The sequence below is a fragment of the Microchirus variegatus genome, assembly GCF_963457635.1.
Source record: "Microchirus variegatus genome assembly, chromosome: 4".
NCBI lineage: Eukaryota > Metazoa > Chordata > Actinopteri > Pleuronectiformes > Soleidae > Microchirus > Microchirus variegatus.
This window is the reverse complement of record NC_139805.1, coordinates 2,757,944-2,776,273: the sequence shown is the minus strand read 5'-3', so window position 1 is coordinate 2,776,273 and position 18,330 is coordinate 2,757,944. Positions and strand designations below refer to the sequence as shown.

Below are 18,330 nucleotides of genomic sequence, written 5' to 3'. Positions count from 1 at the left end.
TTATAAGTATTAGTAGCAGAGCTTTATTGGAAGTGGGAGGGAAATGGACTTGTAACCGGATGGTTGCCAGATTAAATCCCGGGACAGGTCAAGGCCCGGGGTGCCCCTGAGCAACGTACCCAGCCACCATTGCTCCCAGGCTGCAAATAAGTTCTGCTCTTGCACCTGCTTTGTGTGAACTGTTTTTTTTTTTTTAATTTTTATAAAATGTAATAAGAAAAAAATAAGAAACAACTTCACTATCACTAATTGGTGTCTGTTAAAATAAAGGCAAGGCAAGTTTATTTGTATAGACAATTCATAGTGCTTTACAGGCATGGAAATACATTGGAAATTAAAATAAAATCAATTGAAAAATCAATTATAGAAATTAAAACGATTTACAACATTAAACAATTTAAAATCAAGCAGACAGTAATAAAACATTGGAATGTAATTTAAAATCATTATTTAAAAAGTATTATAATCATTAAAAAGGAAAGTTAAAGTGGTTAAAATTGGTAATATTAGAAATCTGCAGTAAACAATAATGTTTTCAACCCTGATTTAAACAAGCTGACAGTTTGTGCACGCCTCAGGTGTTCAGGGAGCTTGTTCCACAGGTGAGAACCGTTAGAGGCTAAATGCAGCTTCGCCCTGCTTGGTTCTGACCCTGGGGAGTAAACCTGTCCCTGATGACCTGAGGGGTCTGGATGCTTCATAACCAACAAGCAGCTCTGACATGTATTTAGGCCCAAGACCATTCAGTGACTTATAGACCAGTAGCAGGATTTTAAACTCGATCCTTTGACACACAGGGAGCCAGTGCAGCGATTTAAGGACAGGTGCGATATGGTCCATTTTCTTGCTGTTGGCCTGGATTCTGGAAGCAGAATTCTTGATGATCTGCAGCTGCTTGATTGATTTTTTTTATTGAGACCTGTAAATAAACCATTACAATATTCTAACCTACTAAGAATTAATGCATGAACAAGTTTTTCCATGTCTTGTTGAGACAGAAATCCTTTGGTTTCGTTCAATGTTTTTGAAATGATAATAGGCTGATTTAGTGATGGTCTTTATGTGGCTGTTAAAATTCCGATCTGAGTCCGTAACTACACCAAGATTTCTGGCTTGGTCTGTGGTTTTTAGTGTCATTGAGTCAAGTTAGCCACTGACCTCAAGCCAAAAGAAAAAAAAACATCATTGCTTGACAGAAAAGTCCTCCAGTAAATACAACAAACTCAAAAATCATATAAAATAGATATATGTGATTAGAAATGTGTAAGGATGAGGGCTGTCAATCAATTAAAATGTGTTTTTCTTGGAGCAGCTGGGAGTTAAACTGAGAATGGAGAAAAGTGAGGAATTGGCAATGTAGTCTTTGTGTTGCTGACAGAGAGAGAGAACTGAAGGAGTCACTGTGGAATATCCAACTTAAAACCATCATTTTGAGTGTTTCATTCAATTCAAGTGTGTATATATGTAAACATATACACACACACACACACACACACACATGTATGTACAGTATATATCTATATCCGCCAGGTAAGAAAAAGTCTCATTGAGATTAAAATCTGTTTTTCAAGAGAGACCTGGCCAAGAAGGCAGCATCAGTACACCTAAAAGTTGCTGCCATAATGTTTATAGTTTCAGTTTATATTTAGACTGTACATATAATTGCATGTTTCTTATGTTTCTATCTTGTAACATATTCTGGAGCTGCTGAACTGTGAATTTCTCTGTGAGATGAATAAAGTATCTATCTATCTATCTATCTATCTATCTATCTATCTATCTATCTATCTATCTATCTATCTATCTATCTATCTATCTATCTATCTATCTATCTATCTATCTATCTAATGATGTAAATGTATAATACAGAACCCTTACAGAAGGCAAACTGTTTTTTATTTTAAATTGATTATAAACGCCATCAGTGTTTGAATTTGACATTACTGGTCTAATATTGGCAGGTGGTAGAGGAGATGCAAAAGGAGAGGAAAGATGCCCTCCTGTCCCAGGCTGACAACCTGGCAATTCAGATGGCGACCATCCACTACCAGAAGGCTGAGAGGAGGACCAAAGTCTTGGAGACGTCCAGATCCATGCTCACCTTGCACAGTCTTCTCATTCAGCAGCTCAGAGAGAGAAAGAGCCTGGACAGGCAAGACATGGCTCAGAGTATAAAGTGCCACTGCTTGGTAGGCAACGCTTTACTCAATATTAATCACTGTGTTGAATAGGACTCAAGGAAAATATGTTCTAGACTGAAATATGGCAGCGTTTTATTGCATGTGACACTGGATACAATAGGATAAGATTTAAGGAGCTGTATCATAATAGATATATTGTTGATAGTGATTTTATGTCATATTTACGCGTCCCACCTCTGCTCATCTGAGAGGGCTTTGATGGCTCGGCGTTGGGCTTGACCTTGAATTCCCAAGTCCCTAAGCAGCCTGGTCGTTGTTTGTCCCACAAAACTCTGCAGCCTACTTCCACTGGGCAAGGCTTAGCTTTCCAGCCATGTTGCCCAGCATCGGCTGCCAGCTTGGCATACTTCCGCTCGTAGGCCCCCCTCAGTAGCATCCTCCCAAAGCACGGTCAGCTGTATGGTGTACACCTCGTGAAGTAAGGAGGACCAGAGCCTCTGCCCAGATCCACCACCAATCTCCAGTCTCGTGATCCTCCCAGCTGACCGAGGTGCACTGTTGTGCTGGTCTTGGGGTGAATTCCAATTCCTTGCTTAATCCTCAATCTTAACACTCAATCTCAAAAATGTGCGCTCCCTCTAGTGCAAGTGCTGTCCTGATTCTCAGAAAAATTAGGTTGAGGGGCAAGTTTAAGGTCTGTATCGCCCTCAATATTGAGATTTTTCCGAGACCACCCTTGGGAGCAAGGGCTACCCAGAATGCATTGTGTGTTTTCACATAACAAAGATTGCGCCGAAAGCAACGATACGAGTACGCTACAAATGAAGTATTTTCTTTGTTAACAGAGATATAACAATGATGAAAACCATTGTATTATCTTAGTTTAGGCCCATATTATGGATTACTGACGTCATTGTTGCTTAACATTTATTTTTATATTACGATCTTTTGTCAATAGTCGGCCGGTGCGGACAAGCGATCGTTTGCTATGGTTTACTTTTCAATAAGCCGTGGTGTGTGGTAACTGTCAGCTGAATATGTCCGTGGTTGTGGTATTTGTATGAGTATCATCTTATAACTAACTGACAAACGGATCGTAATAAATAATCGTGGCGTAAATGTGTTCTTCTTCTTCTTTTTTGGAGTTGACAGACTGGACGCAGCTTTCACGTTATTCTGCCCCCTACAGTCTGAAGACGTATCTGCATTTAAGGGGTGTCCCATTTCTAAGTGACAAAATAACCCTCAACACTTGGTTTTGAGGACCAGTTAAGATAAGGGTTAAGATTGAGGGTTAAGATAGGAATTGGAATTGGCCCTTGGTCTTGGTTGGCTTCGCACCTTCACAGACAAATTGTCTCGCTGGTATAGAACGAGATGACGGAGGTAGAGTATTGATGGTTGTTCGGCTGGTCTCCAGTGTAGCTGCGAGACACTTCAGCACTTGATCGTGCCGCCAGGTGTACCGGCCTTGAGTCAGGCTGGTCTTGCAGCCAACCAAGATGTGCTTGAGGTTTGCTGGAGATGGACAGATGAGCCATTGTTTAAGGTTTCTGGGAGATGGCAGGACACCATATGTTGCCCGCAAGATGAATGGTAAATGTTTTGTATTTATATAGCGCTTTCTAGTCTTGATGACCACTGAAAGCTGCTGTACGCTACCGTTTTGACATTCACCCATTCACTACTACCCTACTTTCAAGAGCTACTATGCTGTGGTGTACTGTAGTTGTGAGGCATAGCTGGATGTCCTGGAAGTAGACAAGAATGGTGATAGCCTGTGGAATGCTAAAAAGTTTGAATGCAGTCCACAGGTGTTGGCGAGGTCCAAGAATACAACAAGGGAGATCTCCTCCCTCCTTTTGGGGGGCCTTGGATCTAATACCATATCATGTTCGTGTGCTCCAAGCAACCTGGAAAAAAAGCCTGGAATCCCTGCTTTTTGCACTGTTGTGTCGATGTTTGTTCATTTCCAGGTAGACTGTGAGCTTCTATGCTAAAGAAGATCTTTCCTTCAACATTTAATCCATTAAGGCCTGAAGCGCCTGGAAAAAATGTCCCTAAAACCTGAGCTTCAATGCCTACTAAATGACTGATTTCTCAGCCTCTGTAGCAGATATAGGAACACAATTCAAAAAGCATTTGAGAGCTCACACCTGTGGCTTTCCTGTGAAATTGAGTTTATTTAGATACAAAATGTAAAAGTAAAGTGAATAACTATTTTCAATTAAAAAACAGTAAGAAAGTAAAGTAATATCAACTTGTGTCAGTGGCTTGATTTAGTCCTGATGGAGTGAAAAAAACTCCATCAGAAATCTCTCCGCTGTCAAAGTCCTCCATGTTTGCGCGAAGACATTTCAAAACAATGTCAAGAGGAACCATTATACCCCCCGAAAATTGACGTATCCGCTGTAACGGCGGTAGAATAAAACGCACAGCCGCTCTCCCGGCGTCAATGGTAGAAGTGCGGCAATGCTTTCGCGGGCGTCAATGGGTTAAGAGGCTGATGTGGTGAAACTGGCTGATGCTTGCAGCATCCTTCTCCTTAGGGGTTCGGATGCCTCCTGCCCTTCGCCAAGCTGTTGGTATCGTTTCTTTCTGCCATGCCACCTTCATCAGTCTCTTAAGAAAGCATCTTGATGGACTAGATGGAGGAGCCTGTGGATCATTAATGGACACATATCTCCACTTATTGTTATTTGGACCTTTTTGGGTCGAAGGGTGAATTTAAAATCACCTCCCAGACCTAATTCCAGTTTTTAGAAAGATACTTTCTTCAAAATGGTTGTCAGAGTTCGTTTAGGTTTGGACCCGGAAGCAGACGGAGACAAGGTATTTCAAAACAAAAAGGTAATTTATTTACAAAAACGGAATAAACAAAAAGCGACTTCCCAAAACTAGAGGAAGCGATAGGGGACAGAGATAGAGATAGGGATTTAATTTTTACAGAGTGAGGACATTTTGGCCGGTCCTCACTTTGTTTTCATTGAAATCACTTCCTTAGGTTGCTATATGCTATACTCAATTTCATAGTATATAGTATGACGTCATGTCAAATTTTGGACCAAATTTTTGGGTCAATTTTTTTTTCAAATTTTGGACAACAAAGTATAGTATGAGATTTTTGTCAAATTTTGGACCAAAAATTTTGGGTCAAATTTTTTTTTTCAATTTTGGACGACATAGTATAGTATGACGTTTTTGTCAAATTTTGGACCAAAATTTTGGGTCAATTTTTTTTTCAAATTTTGGACGACAAAGTATAGTATGAGGTTTTTGTCAAATTTTGGACCAAAAATTACAACAACAACTAAAAAAAATCGAAAAAGTTTTCCAGCCATTTTTGCTCTGGGGCTCCACCTGCAGACATTTTATGGTACTGCATCCAGTAATTCTTTGTAGATGTCATTCATGAAGTAGATTTGTAATTGTGTTGATTTATAAAGTGGAAATGCTGGTCCTCAGTATGCAGCAAGTACAGGAATGTGTGTGTGTGTGTGTGTGTCTAAACAACTGCAAGGGTTTACATTGAATGTTAAACAAGAATTGCCTTTTGTTCTTATAGAGTTCTTGTTTTCTTCATTGTCTATTTTTATGTTGAATGTCTGACAGTTGTGAGTGGGGAAGGGATTAGTAAGCTTGTGAGAGATGCATATTAATTATGTGTGGTCAGCCAAAATGACAAACCAAAAGGTCACTGAAAATGGTGTCATCTTTAGGCCGACAACATCTGCATGTCTCTTTCAACTGTCGAAAAGATCTTCAGCTTTGGACTAAAAGCTTTTGTTATGCACTAGCCCTCTACTTCATGCATATCCCCTTTCCCCTCTTTTATTGAAAAGAAACACATTTAATATTGTGTAAAAAAAAATTGTCCTTGCAGCTACTGCGGGGGTGGCTCGACAGACAGGCAGGGTTCCAGCGAGGAACGAACTCACAGTCGGAGACGAGGATCCCATGAGCATAGGGAAACAAGAGCAAGACCAGTGAATTTCGTGGAGCAGCAGGAGACGTGGCAACCGTGTAGCATGAAAAACGACCTGACGCCGGTGACGAGGAAAGGCTCCGCTTTTAAGCCCCGCTGATTGCTCATCTGGAGCAGGTGAGGCGGAGCCGCGCAGGTGTAGTCAATCACCGGCGTCTTGGCGGAAGTAGGTCAGCCACGCCCCCCTGCAGAGTCAGAGTGAGGGAGGAAAGAAGCAGCAGCAGCAAAACAAAAACACTAACAATAATAATGAGAGGAAGGTGCAGGTGAGATCGTGACAATGGTACAGGGAAAAGTCTACATCATTCAAGAAGGCCATGATTTGTATGCAGGACAACGCTTCGTCCCATTAATCTAAGTAGATTTACAGTAAGGGAAAACGATACACCTCTATAAACTCTTTTATTCCATCCTACTCTAGTGAGGGCTGTATAGTATGAATAGTATGAAAAACTCCAATTCTAGCAGCATATTTATATATTTTTTAAATTCTTATCTAATCTTTCATGAATAAATGGGATTTATCTAATGTTCAATGATAATTGTTTGTTTTTTTGTTTGTTTTTTTTAAATAGGGGATGCTCTCTGAGACATACATGCAATTAGGTTCGGATTTAGGTTTTTAAAAAAGGAAACTTTTCTCGAGACATTCCCCTTTTTCGCTAAATGTTGTCGACTTTTATTAAGAGGGATGATATGTCTTCTCCTACAGGGTCTAGAGGAAGCAGAGCAACAGCTTCAGAAGGATAAGACGGAGATGTGCGGCCTGGAGATTTCTCAGGGCAGAATTGAGTTGAATAGAACACGCATAGAAGACGTCGATGAGTCGAAGGAGGACAAAGAAGAAATGTTTCAGCTGCAGCAGGATTGCAGGATGTCATCCATCCTCCAGGAGGCGCTCTTAAAGTGTGATCAGGTCATCGCGCTGTTGGCCGAGAGGTGAGCTTGCCTTGTCAGCGTCATCTCAGAAGTAATGAGGAATTCTGTGGGTTGACACGGGCCGTTAAATTCTACAGTGTTGAAAGAGTGTTGTTTTCAGCTCACAGGAAAGTACTGCCAACAATCAAGCCATGGAGGATTTCAAAGAACAAATGGAGCTCAAGAGACTTTATGGTAACTGCGACCAGGTGGGGTTTTAGTGAAGAAAGTTTTCCAGTAATATTATGAAAATGTGTTGATGGCCATAGAAATATGAATAATCCTCACTTCTGTGTGTATTGCCAGTGGACGAAGAGGAAATCTACAATTACTGTGGCTCTTTCTTTTCAGGATCTGGTGTTTGCGTCTCAACTGGTGAAGCAGAGTCAGCTGTCTGTTGAGGTACTCCTTGAAACGCTGCGTCTCCTCCTCCCCACCCTGCCTGAAAGTGAACTCCTTTCCATCACCTATGCCCTCTGCCCTAAACAACACCCAGGTTCAGTGTCGACAGAGCAAGAACACATGGGGTGAGAACCGAAAAATATGGGGATGATATTGATTATGGGGTGTGTGTGTGTGTGTGTGTGTGTTCTCTTGTAATTGCGGCATACTGAGGACCAGTGCGGGTTTTTAAGTGAGGACATTTTGGCCGGTCCTCACTTTGTTTTCATTGAAATCACTTCCTTAGGTTGCTATATGCTATACTCAATTTCTCAAAAAAAAAGAATAATAATAATTTTGGACGAAAAATTTGGGGTCAAATTTTTTTTTTCATTTTGGATGACATAGTATAGTATGACGTTTTTGTAAAATTTTGGACGAAAATTTTGGGTCACTTTTTTTTCAAATTTTGGACGACAGTATAGAATGACGTTTTTGTAAAATTTTGGCCGAAAAATTTATGGTCAAAATGTTTTTTAAATTTTGGATGACAGTATAGTATGACGTTTTTTTCAAATTTTGGACGAAAAATTTTGGACGACAAAGTATAGTATGACGTTTTTTTCAAATTTTGGATGAAAAATTTTGGGTAAAATTTTTTTTTCAAATTTTGGAAGACAAAGTATAGTATGATTTTTTTGTAAATTTTTGGACCAAAAATTTTGGGTCACATTTTTTTTTCAAATTTTGGACGACATAGTATATAGTATGACGTCATGTCAAATTTTGGACCAAATTTTTGGTTCAATTTTTTTTTTCAAATTTTGGACGACAAAGTATAGAATGAGGTTTTTTTCAAATTTGGACCAAACATTTTGGGTCAATTTTTTTTTTCAAATTTTGGACGACATAGTATAGTATGAGGTTTTTGTAAAATTTTGGACCAAAATTTTGGGTCAAATTTTTTTTTCAAATTTTGGACGACAAAGTATAGTATGAGGTTTTTGTAAAATTTTGGACCAAAAATTTTGGGTAAATTTTTTTTTTCAAATTTTGGACGACAGTATAGTATGAGGTTTTTGTAAAATTTTGGACCAAAAATTTTGGGTAAATTTTTTTTTTCAAATTTTGGACAACAGTATAGTATGAGGTTTTTTTCAAATTTTGGACCAAAAATTTTGGGTCAAATTTTTTTTCCAAATTTTGGACGACAGCATAGTATGAGGTTTTTGTAAAATTTTGGCCGAAAAATGTATGGTCAAAATGTTTTTTAAATTTTGGATGACAGTATAGTATGACGTTTTTTTCAAATTTTGGACGAACAATTTTGGACGACAAAGTATAGTATGACGTTTTTTTCAAATTTTGGACGAAAAATTTTGGGTCAAATTTTTTTTTCAAATTTTTGAATACAAAGTATAGTATGAGGTTTTTGTAAATTTTTGGACCAAAAATTTTGGGTCACATTTTTTTTTCAAATTTTGGACGACATAGTATATAGTATGACGTCATGTCAAATTTTGGACCAAATTTTTGGGTCAATTTTTTTTTTCAAATTTTGGACGACAAAGTATAGAATGAGGTTTTTTTCAAATTTTGGACCAAACATTTTGGGTCAATTTTTTTTTTCAAATTTTGGACGACATAGTATAGTATGAGGTTTTTGTAAAATTTTGGACCAAGATTTTGGGTCAAATTTTTTTTTCAAATTTTGGACGACAAAGTATAGTATGAGGTTTTTGTAAAATTTTGGACCAAAAATTTTGGGTAAATTTTTTTTTCCAAATTTTGGACGACAGTATAGTATGAGGTTTTTGTAAAATTTTGGACCAAAAATTTTGGGTAAATTTTTTTTTTCAAATTTTGGACGACATAGTATAGTATGAGGTTTTTTTCAAATTTTGGACCAAAAATTTTGGGTCAAATTTTTTTTTCAAATTTTGGACGACAGCATAGTATGAGGTTTTTGTAAAATTTTGGACCAAAACTTTTGGGTCAATTTTTTTTTTCAAATTTTGGACGACAAAGTATAGTATGAGGTTTTTGTAAAATTTTGGACCAAACATTTTGGGTCAATTTTTTTTTTCAAATTTTGGACGACATAGTATAGTATGAGGTTTTTGTAAAGTTTTGGACCAAAATTTTGGGTCACATTTTTTTTTCAAATTTTGGACGACAAAGTATAGTATGAGGTTTTTGTAAAATTTTGGACCAAAAATTTTGGGTCAATTTTTTTTTTCAAATTTTGGACGACAGTATAGTATGAGGTTTTTTTCAAATTTTGGACCAAAAATTTTGGGTAAATTTTTTTTTTCAAATTTTGGACGACAGTATAGTATGAGGTTTTTTTCAAATTTTGGACCAAAAATTTTGGGTCAAATTTTTTTTTCAAATTTTGGACGACATAGTATAGTATGACGTTTTTGTCAAATTTAGGACCAAAATTTTGGGTCAAATTTTTTTTTCAAATTTTGGACGACAAAGTATAGTATGAGGTTTTTGTAAAATTTTGGACCAAAAATTTTGGGTCAATTTTTTTTTTCAAATTTTGGACGACAGTATAGTATGACGTTTTTGTCAAATTTTGGACCAACATTTTGGGTCAATTTTTTTTTTCACATTTTGGACGACAAAGTATAGTATGAGGTTTTTTTCAAATTTTGGACCAAAAATTTTGGGTCAAATTTTTTTTTCAAATTTTGGACGACATAGTATAGTATGACGTTTTTGTCAAATTTAGGACCAAAATTTTGGGTCAAATTTTTTTTTCAAATTTTGGACGACAAAGTATAGTATGAGGTTTTTGTAAAATTTTGGACCAAAAATTTTGGGTCAATTTTTTTTTTCAAATTTTGGACGACAGTATAGTATGACGTTTTTGTCAAATTTTGGACCAACATTTTGGGTCAATTTTTTTTTTCACATTTTGGACGACAAAGTATAGTATGAGGTTTTTGTAAAATTTTGGACCAAAAATTACAGCAACAACAATAAAAAAATTGAAAAAGTTTTCCAGCCCTTTTTGCTCTGGGGCTCCACCTGCAGACATTTTATGGTACTGCATCCAGTAATTCTTTGTAGATGTCATTCATGAAGTAGATTTGTAATTGTGTTGATTTATAAAGTGGAAATGCTGGTCCTCAGTATGCAGCAAGTACAAGAATGTGTGTGTGTGTGTCTAAACAACTGCATGGGTTTACATTGAATGTTAAACAAGAATTGCCTTTTCTTCTTATAGAGTTCTTGTTTTCTTCATAGTCTATTTTTATGTTGAATATCTGACATAGTTGTGAGTGGGGAAGGGATTAGTAAGCTTGTGAGAGATGCATATTAATTATGTGTGGTCAGCCAAAATGACAAACCAAAAGGTCACTGAAAATGGTATCATCTTCAGGGTGCGTCTGCACGCTGCGCCGACAACACCTGCATGTCTCTTTCAACTGTCGAAAAGATCTTCAGCTTTGGACTAAAAGCTTTTGTTATGCACTAGCCCTCTACTTCATGCATATCCCCTTTCCCCTCTTTTATTGAAAAGAAACACATTTAATATTGTGTAAAAAAAAAAAAAATAATTACTGCCACTGATTAAATAAACACAATGTTTGCACAACAGCTGGCTGAAATGCAGCATTGTCTTCATTTTAAGTAACAAATACTGGCTGCATGCAGTTCCAACACGGGCCATTTCCCCTCAGCCAAAGATGGAGGGATAAAGGATTTCACGTTTAATTCCCCTTGTGTTGGGCTCCTGATGAGTTTAGAGGTGAATTATATCTCGTGTGTTAAGTCTGCGCCGTCTGTCCAAATGACAAGGAAATGGAAAAAGTTCAGTTCCTAACAATATTCATATTGTATTCACGTATTCACATATTCATATTATTTTTAACTGCTGTTTGTTTGTGCTTCTCAATAACATCAGCATTATTATTAAGAACTTTCTCAAACAATATCCTATATATCACATTTACCTTCGATGTGTAAATAAAAAAAAACAATGGTGTGAGAGAACACCGAAACTGTAACTTTGATTCTTTTCTGACCAGGTGTGCTGGAGACTCTGATCGACTTCTCTCTGACAAACTGAGAAAAGATGTGGTTCATAAAAACCTGCTGACTGTGCAGAGCTGCACTGAGGAGAGAGGGAGGTGAGTCTGTCGTGTTAAGACTAATTTCTAGTTCAGTGGTCAATAACATCACATACTAATCCTTCTATTTGAGTGAAATGGGCTTTTCATCAGAGGAGTTTTCATGGCTGAGCTGCAGTGACCACGTACACGAGGCAAGCGCTTAAACACTAACAACGGCCTCTTTGTCCTCCACATCTCACAGACTCCAGGAAAAGAGGCAAAGCATAATGGAAAAACTGTTCCCCAAGTCGTGTTCTCTGCTTCCAGAGAAAGTAAAGGAGGACGGTCGCCCCAGAGCACAGCGGCTTGTCGATAGATCGAACTCGACCGAAAATCCAGGTAAACGGCAGCAGAGTGACCCAGCGAAAGAGAAAGCTGGACACGGTGTGAATGAAACATTCCACGGCTCAGCAGGTGAATGCGTGAATTCAGCCTCTGCAGGAGAAAGGTTTTTTGTGTTTCGGGCTCCTCCTGAATCACATGACTGTGTGGATGTGCCCAAGAGAAAAAGGAAAAGAAACTTTCTCAATCTGAAGAAAGGCTCCGTGGCCCCGACAAATTTAGATTGAGAGTTGTTCCACGTTTTTTTATATATATATATATATATATATATGAATATCACAGTTGTACTTTATGTTGATACTTGCATACAAAAATCATTCTGTAATTTGCTCTGTAGCCTCTTTTTTAAATAAAGACAGCTGACTTCGGTGTTTCCAGTCATATCTTGTTCTCATTACTTTTGTTTATAAACAGGTTGATTTGCAGATGATTCACCGGTTATTATTTCTTCATCTGTTCATCTATTTTGGAAAAGTGCACAGAGCCTCAGGCTCACAAGGCTGCCTCTCAGAGAAATTAACCCTTAAACATGAATGCTAATAGAAACCTTTTCAAACATAAGACACACACATGTGTGATGTGTGCCCCCCTTGTGCAGTGAACAGTAGTTAAAATTGTTAAAAGTTATTTTAAACTTAGTGTTTTGAAGCCTTGAATCTAGTACTATGCGATTAAAGACAGTACTTACCGCTGCCAAGTTTTGTTTGACTGTTGCATGCAGAATAAACAAAATAAAAGACGGATTTTGATGAAATTTACTGATGACAAATGTCAGTTTTTGCGATGACGCAGTTACAAATCTGGATTCAGGATAATTTAAAAACAATTGTTAATCCTGCAGAATTAGACTGGTGGAGGTTAGCACTCTCTTTCAAAAAAATATTCATACACTATACACACATTTAAAGCATTGTGCAAACAGTATGGGATCAAATCTATTGAATGATCTGAATGTTCAGATGTCTTGAATTTGAATGGCTTGAATCACATTTGAGAGTTATTTGGGCAAAACAAGGGGCGTTATGCACGGTGGAAAAAAGAACACGGCATTCCAAGAAAAACACTTGCTACCTACAGTAAACATTTGGTGGTGGTTCCATCATGTTGTGGGGCTGTGTGGCCAGTGCAGGGACTGGGAATCTTGTTAAAGTTGGTGTAGCTACACCGGTTCGTACAGCTGTCTTGATTTTTCTGTTTATTTTATTCTCCTTCGCCGTCGTCACCAATAAATCATAAGACACCGTGAAAACTATAAATACAAAACATAAAAATCCATCTGAGTCCATTGAGGCTTATTTTAACAAATTCGAAAATTACATACAAATGACAATTAATACAAGTACAATTACCGTGTGCGCCTCTTGAACACAGTGCAGAAAACTTCAGAACTCATAACCTCTTGCCTCCATGACGCTGGTCCCGCTTCTGACCCACAATCCCTCAGTTCAACCTCAAACTGACCCCAGTCATGTGATAATGCACTTCAAAATAAAATAATCCCACATCAATGTAATTAAAGGTACAATATGTAGTATTTATGGGTTTATATAACCCAAAATCCAGTTTTTTATACATATCATGTGCTCCTGCATTGTCTAGTCGCTGTATAATAGTTTTTGTTTCATTTTCGTAGTGTTTCAAAAAGTCATGTTAAATAACATGACCGCGGACCGCGGTTGCATAGCCACTGTTAGCAGCGAGACGCCATGTTTCTACGGGAGCCTGTAAGGACAAACGCGAGAGAACAAATCAAGCGTCGCTTTACTTGTAGCGGAAGTCCCGCCTCCTCTCTCTCCGCTTCGTCTGCTACGGCCGCGGTAGCTCCGCCCTCTCCCTCGCCTCACGAACCTCATCTTCTGACACGGAGAAAGACGACGAGGACGACATTTGACCTGCTGAGGATACCGTAGCGCTCAGGGAAGGGAGGGGGTGAGCAGAGGAGCAATTCTTTGTTGTAAATTTCAGCCTCTCCTCTAGATGGCACTATATACTACTTATTTCCCCTTTAAGTGAAATTAAAGGTATTATACCAACACGTTTTAATTCAGTTATGCATAAATGTAATGCCCTGTTGGTCTCCTATTTATACATTTTTAACACTTAATGAGGGGGCCCACGGTTGGTGTAGTGGTTAGCACTCTTGCCTTTGCAGCAAGAAGACCCGGGTTCCTGGGTTCAAGCCCCGTTTGGAACAACTTCGGAACAAGGGCCTTTCTGCAAGGAGTTTGCATGTTCTCCCCGTGTGTGCGTGGGTTTTCTCCGGGTTCTCCGGCTTCCTCCCACAGTCCAAAAACATGCGATATGGGGATTAGGTGAATTGATCACTCTAAATTGACCGTAGGTGTGAGAGTGTGAGTGAATGGTTGTTTGTCTATATGTGGCCCTGTGATGGACTGGCGAACTGTCCAGGGTGTACCCCGCCTATCGCCCAATGTCTGCTGAGATAGGCACAGCACCCCCCGTGACCCTCTGGTGGAGGATAAAGCGGTAGATAATGGATGGATGGATAACACTTAATGAACTCTAGTTTATAACAATGAAATCGGTCTCACAGACAGTTAAAGTTGAAGGTCGCGTGGATTCCACTCAATATCAGCAGATGCTGGAGAACAATGTCCAGGAATCAGTGACAAAGGTGAAGTTGTGCAGGGGCTGAATCTTTCAACAAGACAACGACTCTAAACACAGCTATTGTGGTTTTAATGTTCTTTATGGACAAAAAACAATATTGTTATTAAACAGATAAGCATTTCATGTAATTATCTACACTGGGATATTATATTGTGTGTATTGTTTTTCTTATATTATGCATATTGTAAGAATATGCATAATATTATGCATATATTATGCATAATATTATGCATATTCCCCGCCTACTACTTTTGCTGCGGTGCTTCCACGTCATCGTCCATCCCCTCCATGGTTTTTTTTTAAAAACCCTCGTGCTGCTCATTAATAGTTGTGATAGTCTTGTGCAGCTGGAAGAAGCAGCAGGACCCCCCCGACCATGAGGCTGAGACTGGCCGCTCTGCTGTGTCTCCTCGGCGCTGTGTGGATGACGGATTGCGCGCCTCCGACCTGCTACTCCAGGGCGCTGGGTCTGAGCAAAGAAGTGACGGCTCTGCTGGAGAAGATCCACACCTACCACCGCACGGTATAAAACACACGGACTGCATCCACTGAAACACACCGGCGTCCACTTGAGTACACTTGTGTTCTAAAGATGGTGTTTGTTTTTTTTTGCAGAAAACGTGTGCTGAAGTCCTGCCCACGATCTTCCTTGATGTGCATGTAAGTGTTGAGACAATGATGTGTGTGATTTATGTAAGGAAGATGAGGGATTTATTGATTTATTTGATTTTTTTGAAAAAAAACAAAAAACTATAGAATTAAAAAATTCTACGGAAGAGGATTAGGGCTACATGTCAAAAGAAAAGTATAGAAAAGAAAGTATAACAATAAGTCAGCATGATTAAAGAGATAAAAGTCAAAATGTCTGAATTCTGAGAAAAAAGTAAGAATTCTGACTTTCTGACTCTAATCTCAGAATCAATGCTGATTTAGAATCATGACGTTTTTAAAATAAAAATAAATTCACACATGACCCTAATCCTCCTCCTATATAATTGGGCCACAAACAGGGATAACATTAAAAGCACTTTCCTGTTTTAATGTCTGTGATGCCACAGTATTTGTATTTTGTGTTGATGTTTTCACATAGAAAAATGCATCTTTTACACATACCTTATCATATATCACTGTGTAAAACTTATTTCGTAAACATCTATTTACCTATTTTACCTGTGCACATTTCTAATATTTAGGTAGCTTAAGTGGCTTTGTGTATTGTTATGATACTTACTACTGCACGACTGGCCTTTTGTCATTTGCTTTGCCCATGCAATCTGTACACTATACATGTACCTCTTTTAGATAACATGTATGTTATATGTGTGTGTGTGTGTGTATGTACAGCCATAGCATTGAAAAAAATCCTATGTGTGATCTGAACAATTTAGGAAATGGACCGGTTTGTTTGTATTGATTCAATCTGTAATGTATTATTGGTTAAATCACAGTGTGAAGGAGCATTAGCACATGCAATGCTAGCAAAATATTAACTCTCAAGCAATAACGTGGACTCAAAAACATTAAATTTTTTGAACACGTTGTGTGTGCTACGTTTTACATTTTGTTGCAGCCTTTGCAATTTACAGATTGTTAAGTTAAAGTTTATAAAAATCTGATTTCCATAAACCCCCCAAAAAACGATAATCAGATTGAGGTGTGGACATGTGTGTGACCCTTAAGTGGACATTCTGTAGATGTGAGCCATAGTCAGGCCACGGTTCTGTTATGTGTTCATGGGATAATTCATCATCAACACATGTAGAGATCATAATTCTGAATAAACTCAGTAGTCAGATTATTGGTGTCCATGTTAACATATTTATTCATAACCACTGCCTCGTGTCCAGTTATGTATAAAAGTATGAGGAATTGAAAGTTGTCACACAATCGACAAAGACAATGGTCCCAGTGAGAGAGGAGCTGTGGCTTTTCATTTCATCACAACACACATGAAACCAATTGCTTTGTAATTGAATCAAACCCGATGCATTGTTAGGTTTTTGGTTTTCCCCCCTCATGACAAAATCTCCTCTGATGATGATTTTAGGATGATGATGATGATGATGATGATATGTCAAAAGATTTACCAACAGTGTAAGTGTTGCACAGACGTTCTGTTTAAAAAAAAAAAAAGTATTATGGTTTTGTAGAACTCGTGCGTCACCACAAAGCTGCGTGACCTTCTCTACGTGGTGCTGAACCATCCCAGCCAGTACTGCAGGGAGCGTCCCAGGCTGGTGCTGCTCAAGCGTAAAGTCCAGAACCTGTACACCATCATCACCAGGATGTGTTATCGGGTGAGAAGTCCCTTCCGTGTGTTTCTGCTCTCAACTCAACTGTTGCTCTTCTCAAGCCTGAATGTTTGTCTTTGTTTTTCCGTCGGCAGGACCTGGTGTTTTTCACAGATGACTGCGAAGCCATCGACACTGGCCACAGCCGCCCTTATTACGCAGAGGACAGGCTTCAGCTTTTACAAGAGGAGAGATGAGCAGCAGCACAGACCAAAGACCATACATACCCCACTCAATTACACTCATATAAAACACATATCGACAACAACTACATGTACAATGCTCCTACAAACACTTGCACAATGCACACTGCAGCCCAAAGTGTTTTTATGGGTTTGGCAGGACATGCTGCCCCGTGCTCGCTGCAAACTCATGTTAGGGGACGTGTGTTATTACATTCCAGTGCTGAACTTTCCACAGGAAACTTGCTCAATGCCAACTGTACCTATGAAAACCTTGAAATAATAAACTAATAAGAGATGCTTGTGGGCCCTTTAACCACTGCTTACTCTGCAGAGCCGATCAAAGGTGCATGCGTCATTAAGAGAAATGTGTTGCGTCGAATAACCCTTGGCCTTACTAACGTGCTTAAAGGAGTGCTACTGTATATCTGGCATTTAGTTGGCTTAAGCATCGTGTTTTTAAGTCGTGCATGAGAAATAACTGCCCTTACATGTTGCTCTGGTTGCACACTGTGTTCCCGTAGAGCAATTGTTTTTCTAAGCAACTGAACATCAGGACAAAACATCATATCTCCATCAGGCAAAAGCAGTTTTTTTCTTCTTCTTCTAACCGTTTTTCTTATTCCTACAGAATGTTACTTGTGTCTTGAAGCTGCTCTTTGACCCTCTTTGAATAAAATATCTGAAATTATTGTTCAGTTCTGCAATGTTATCAGTTGTTTCAGTCAAAGCAGAAAAAAAAGGAAATTCTCTCAACAAATGAAAAATAAACTGGTGGTTATATCTGTAAAATGTTGATGAACTGTGATAAATCGTTGTCCATGTTCTTTTCCACTGGGCCTCCCAATGTGGCCAAATACAGTCAAGAATAGCAGTAATCGTGCTTTGCCTCCTTGGTGATGATGGCCTCTGCTGCTCTCTTGTGGTAGACTGTGCAACCTGCATACTGGGGGATATAGTTGCTGTGATTTAAAGGTACAATATGTAGTATTTATGGGTTTATATAACCCAAAATCCACTTTTTTATACATATTATGTGCTCCTGCATTGTCTAGTCGCTGTATAATAGTTTTTGTTTCATTTTCCTAGTGTTTCAAAAAGTCATGTAAAATAACATGGTCTCGGGCCACGGTTGCATAGCCACTGTTAGCAGAGAGACGCCATGTTTCTACGGGAGCCTGTAAGGACAAACGCGAGAGAACAAATCAAGCGTCTCTTTACTTGTAGCTGAAGTCCCGCCTCCTCTCTCTCCGCTTCGTCTGCTACGGCCGCGGTAGCTCCGCCCTCTCCCTCGCCTCACGAACCTCATCTGCTGACACGGAGAAAGACGAC

The 18,330-nt window shown here is 38.8% G+C and overlaps 2 protein-coding genes across 2 annotated transcripts in view; both read left to right on the top strand.

Annotated features, from left to right (window-relative positions):
- LOC310926040 (limbin-like) overlaps window positions 1–12,225 on the top strand; it is a 31,263-nt gene extending 19,038 nt beyond the window's left edge. Inside the window, exons 18-23 of the mRNA XM_083888140.1 lie at window positions 1,962–2,189; window positions 6,839–7,065; window positions 7,166–7,253; window positions 7,396–7,571; window positions 11,469–11,570; window positions 11,755–12,225. Of these exons, the coding sequence (XP_083744266.1) occupies window positions 1,962–2,189; window positions 6,839–7,065; window positions 7,166–7,253; window positions 7,396–7,571; window positions 11,469–11,570; window positions 11,755–12,121 (1,188 nt within the window). The 3' untranslated portion in view covers window positions 12,122–12,225. The remainder of the gene's footprint in view (window positions 1–1,961; window positions 2,190–6,838; window positions 7,066–7,165; window positions 7,254–7,395; window positions 7,572–11,468; window positions 11,571–11,754) is intronic.
- Window positions 12,226–14,899: 2,674 nt separating this feature from the next.
- Window positions 14,900–17,756, top strand: LOC310926011 (cytokine-like protein 1). Its single transcript, XM_083888099.1, has 4 exons — window positions 14,900–15,048; window positions 15,141–15,185; window positions 16,676–16,822; window positions 16,912–17,756. The coding sequence occupies exons 1-4, from the start codon at window positions 14,902–14,904 to the stop codon at window positions 17,011–17,013; spliced, it is 441 nt and encodes a 146-aa protein (XP_083744225.1). The 5' UTR covers window positions 14,900–14,901; the 3' UTR covers window positions 17,014–17,756.
- The last annotated feature ends 574 nt before the right edge of the window (window positions 17,757–18,330 follow it).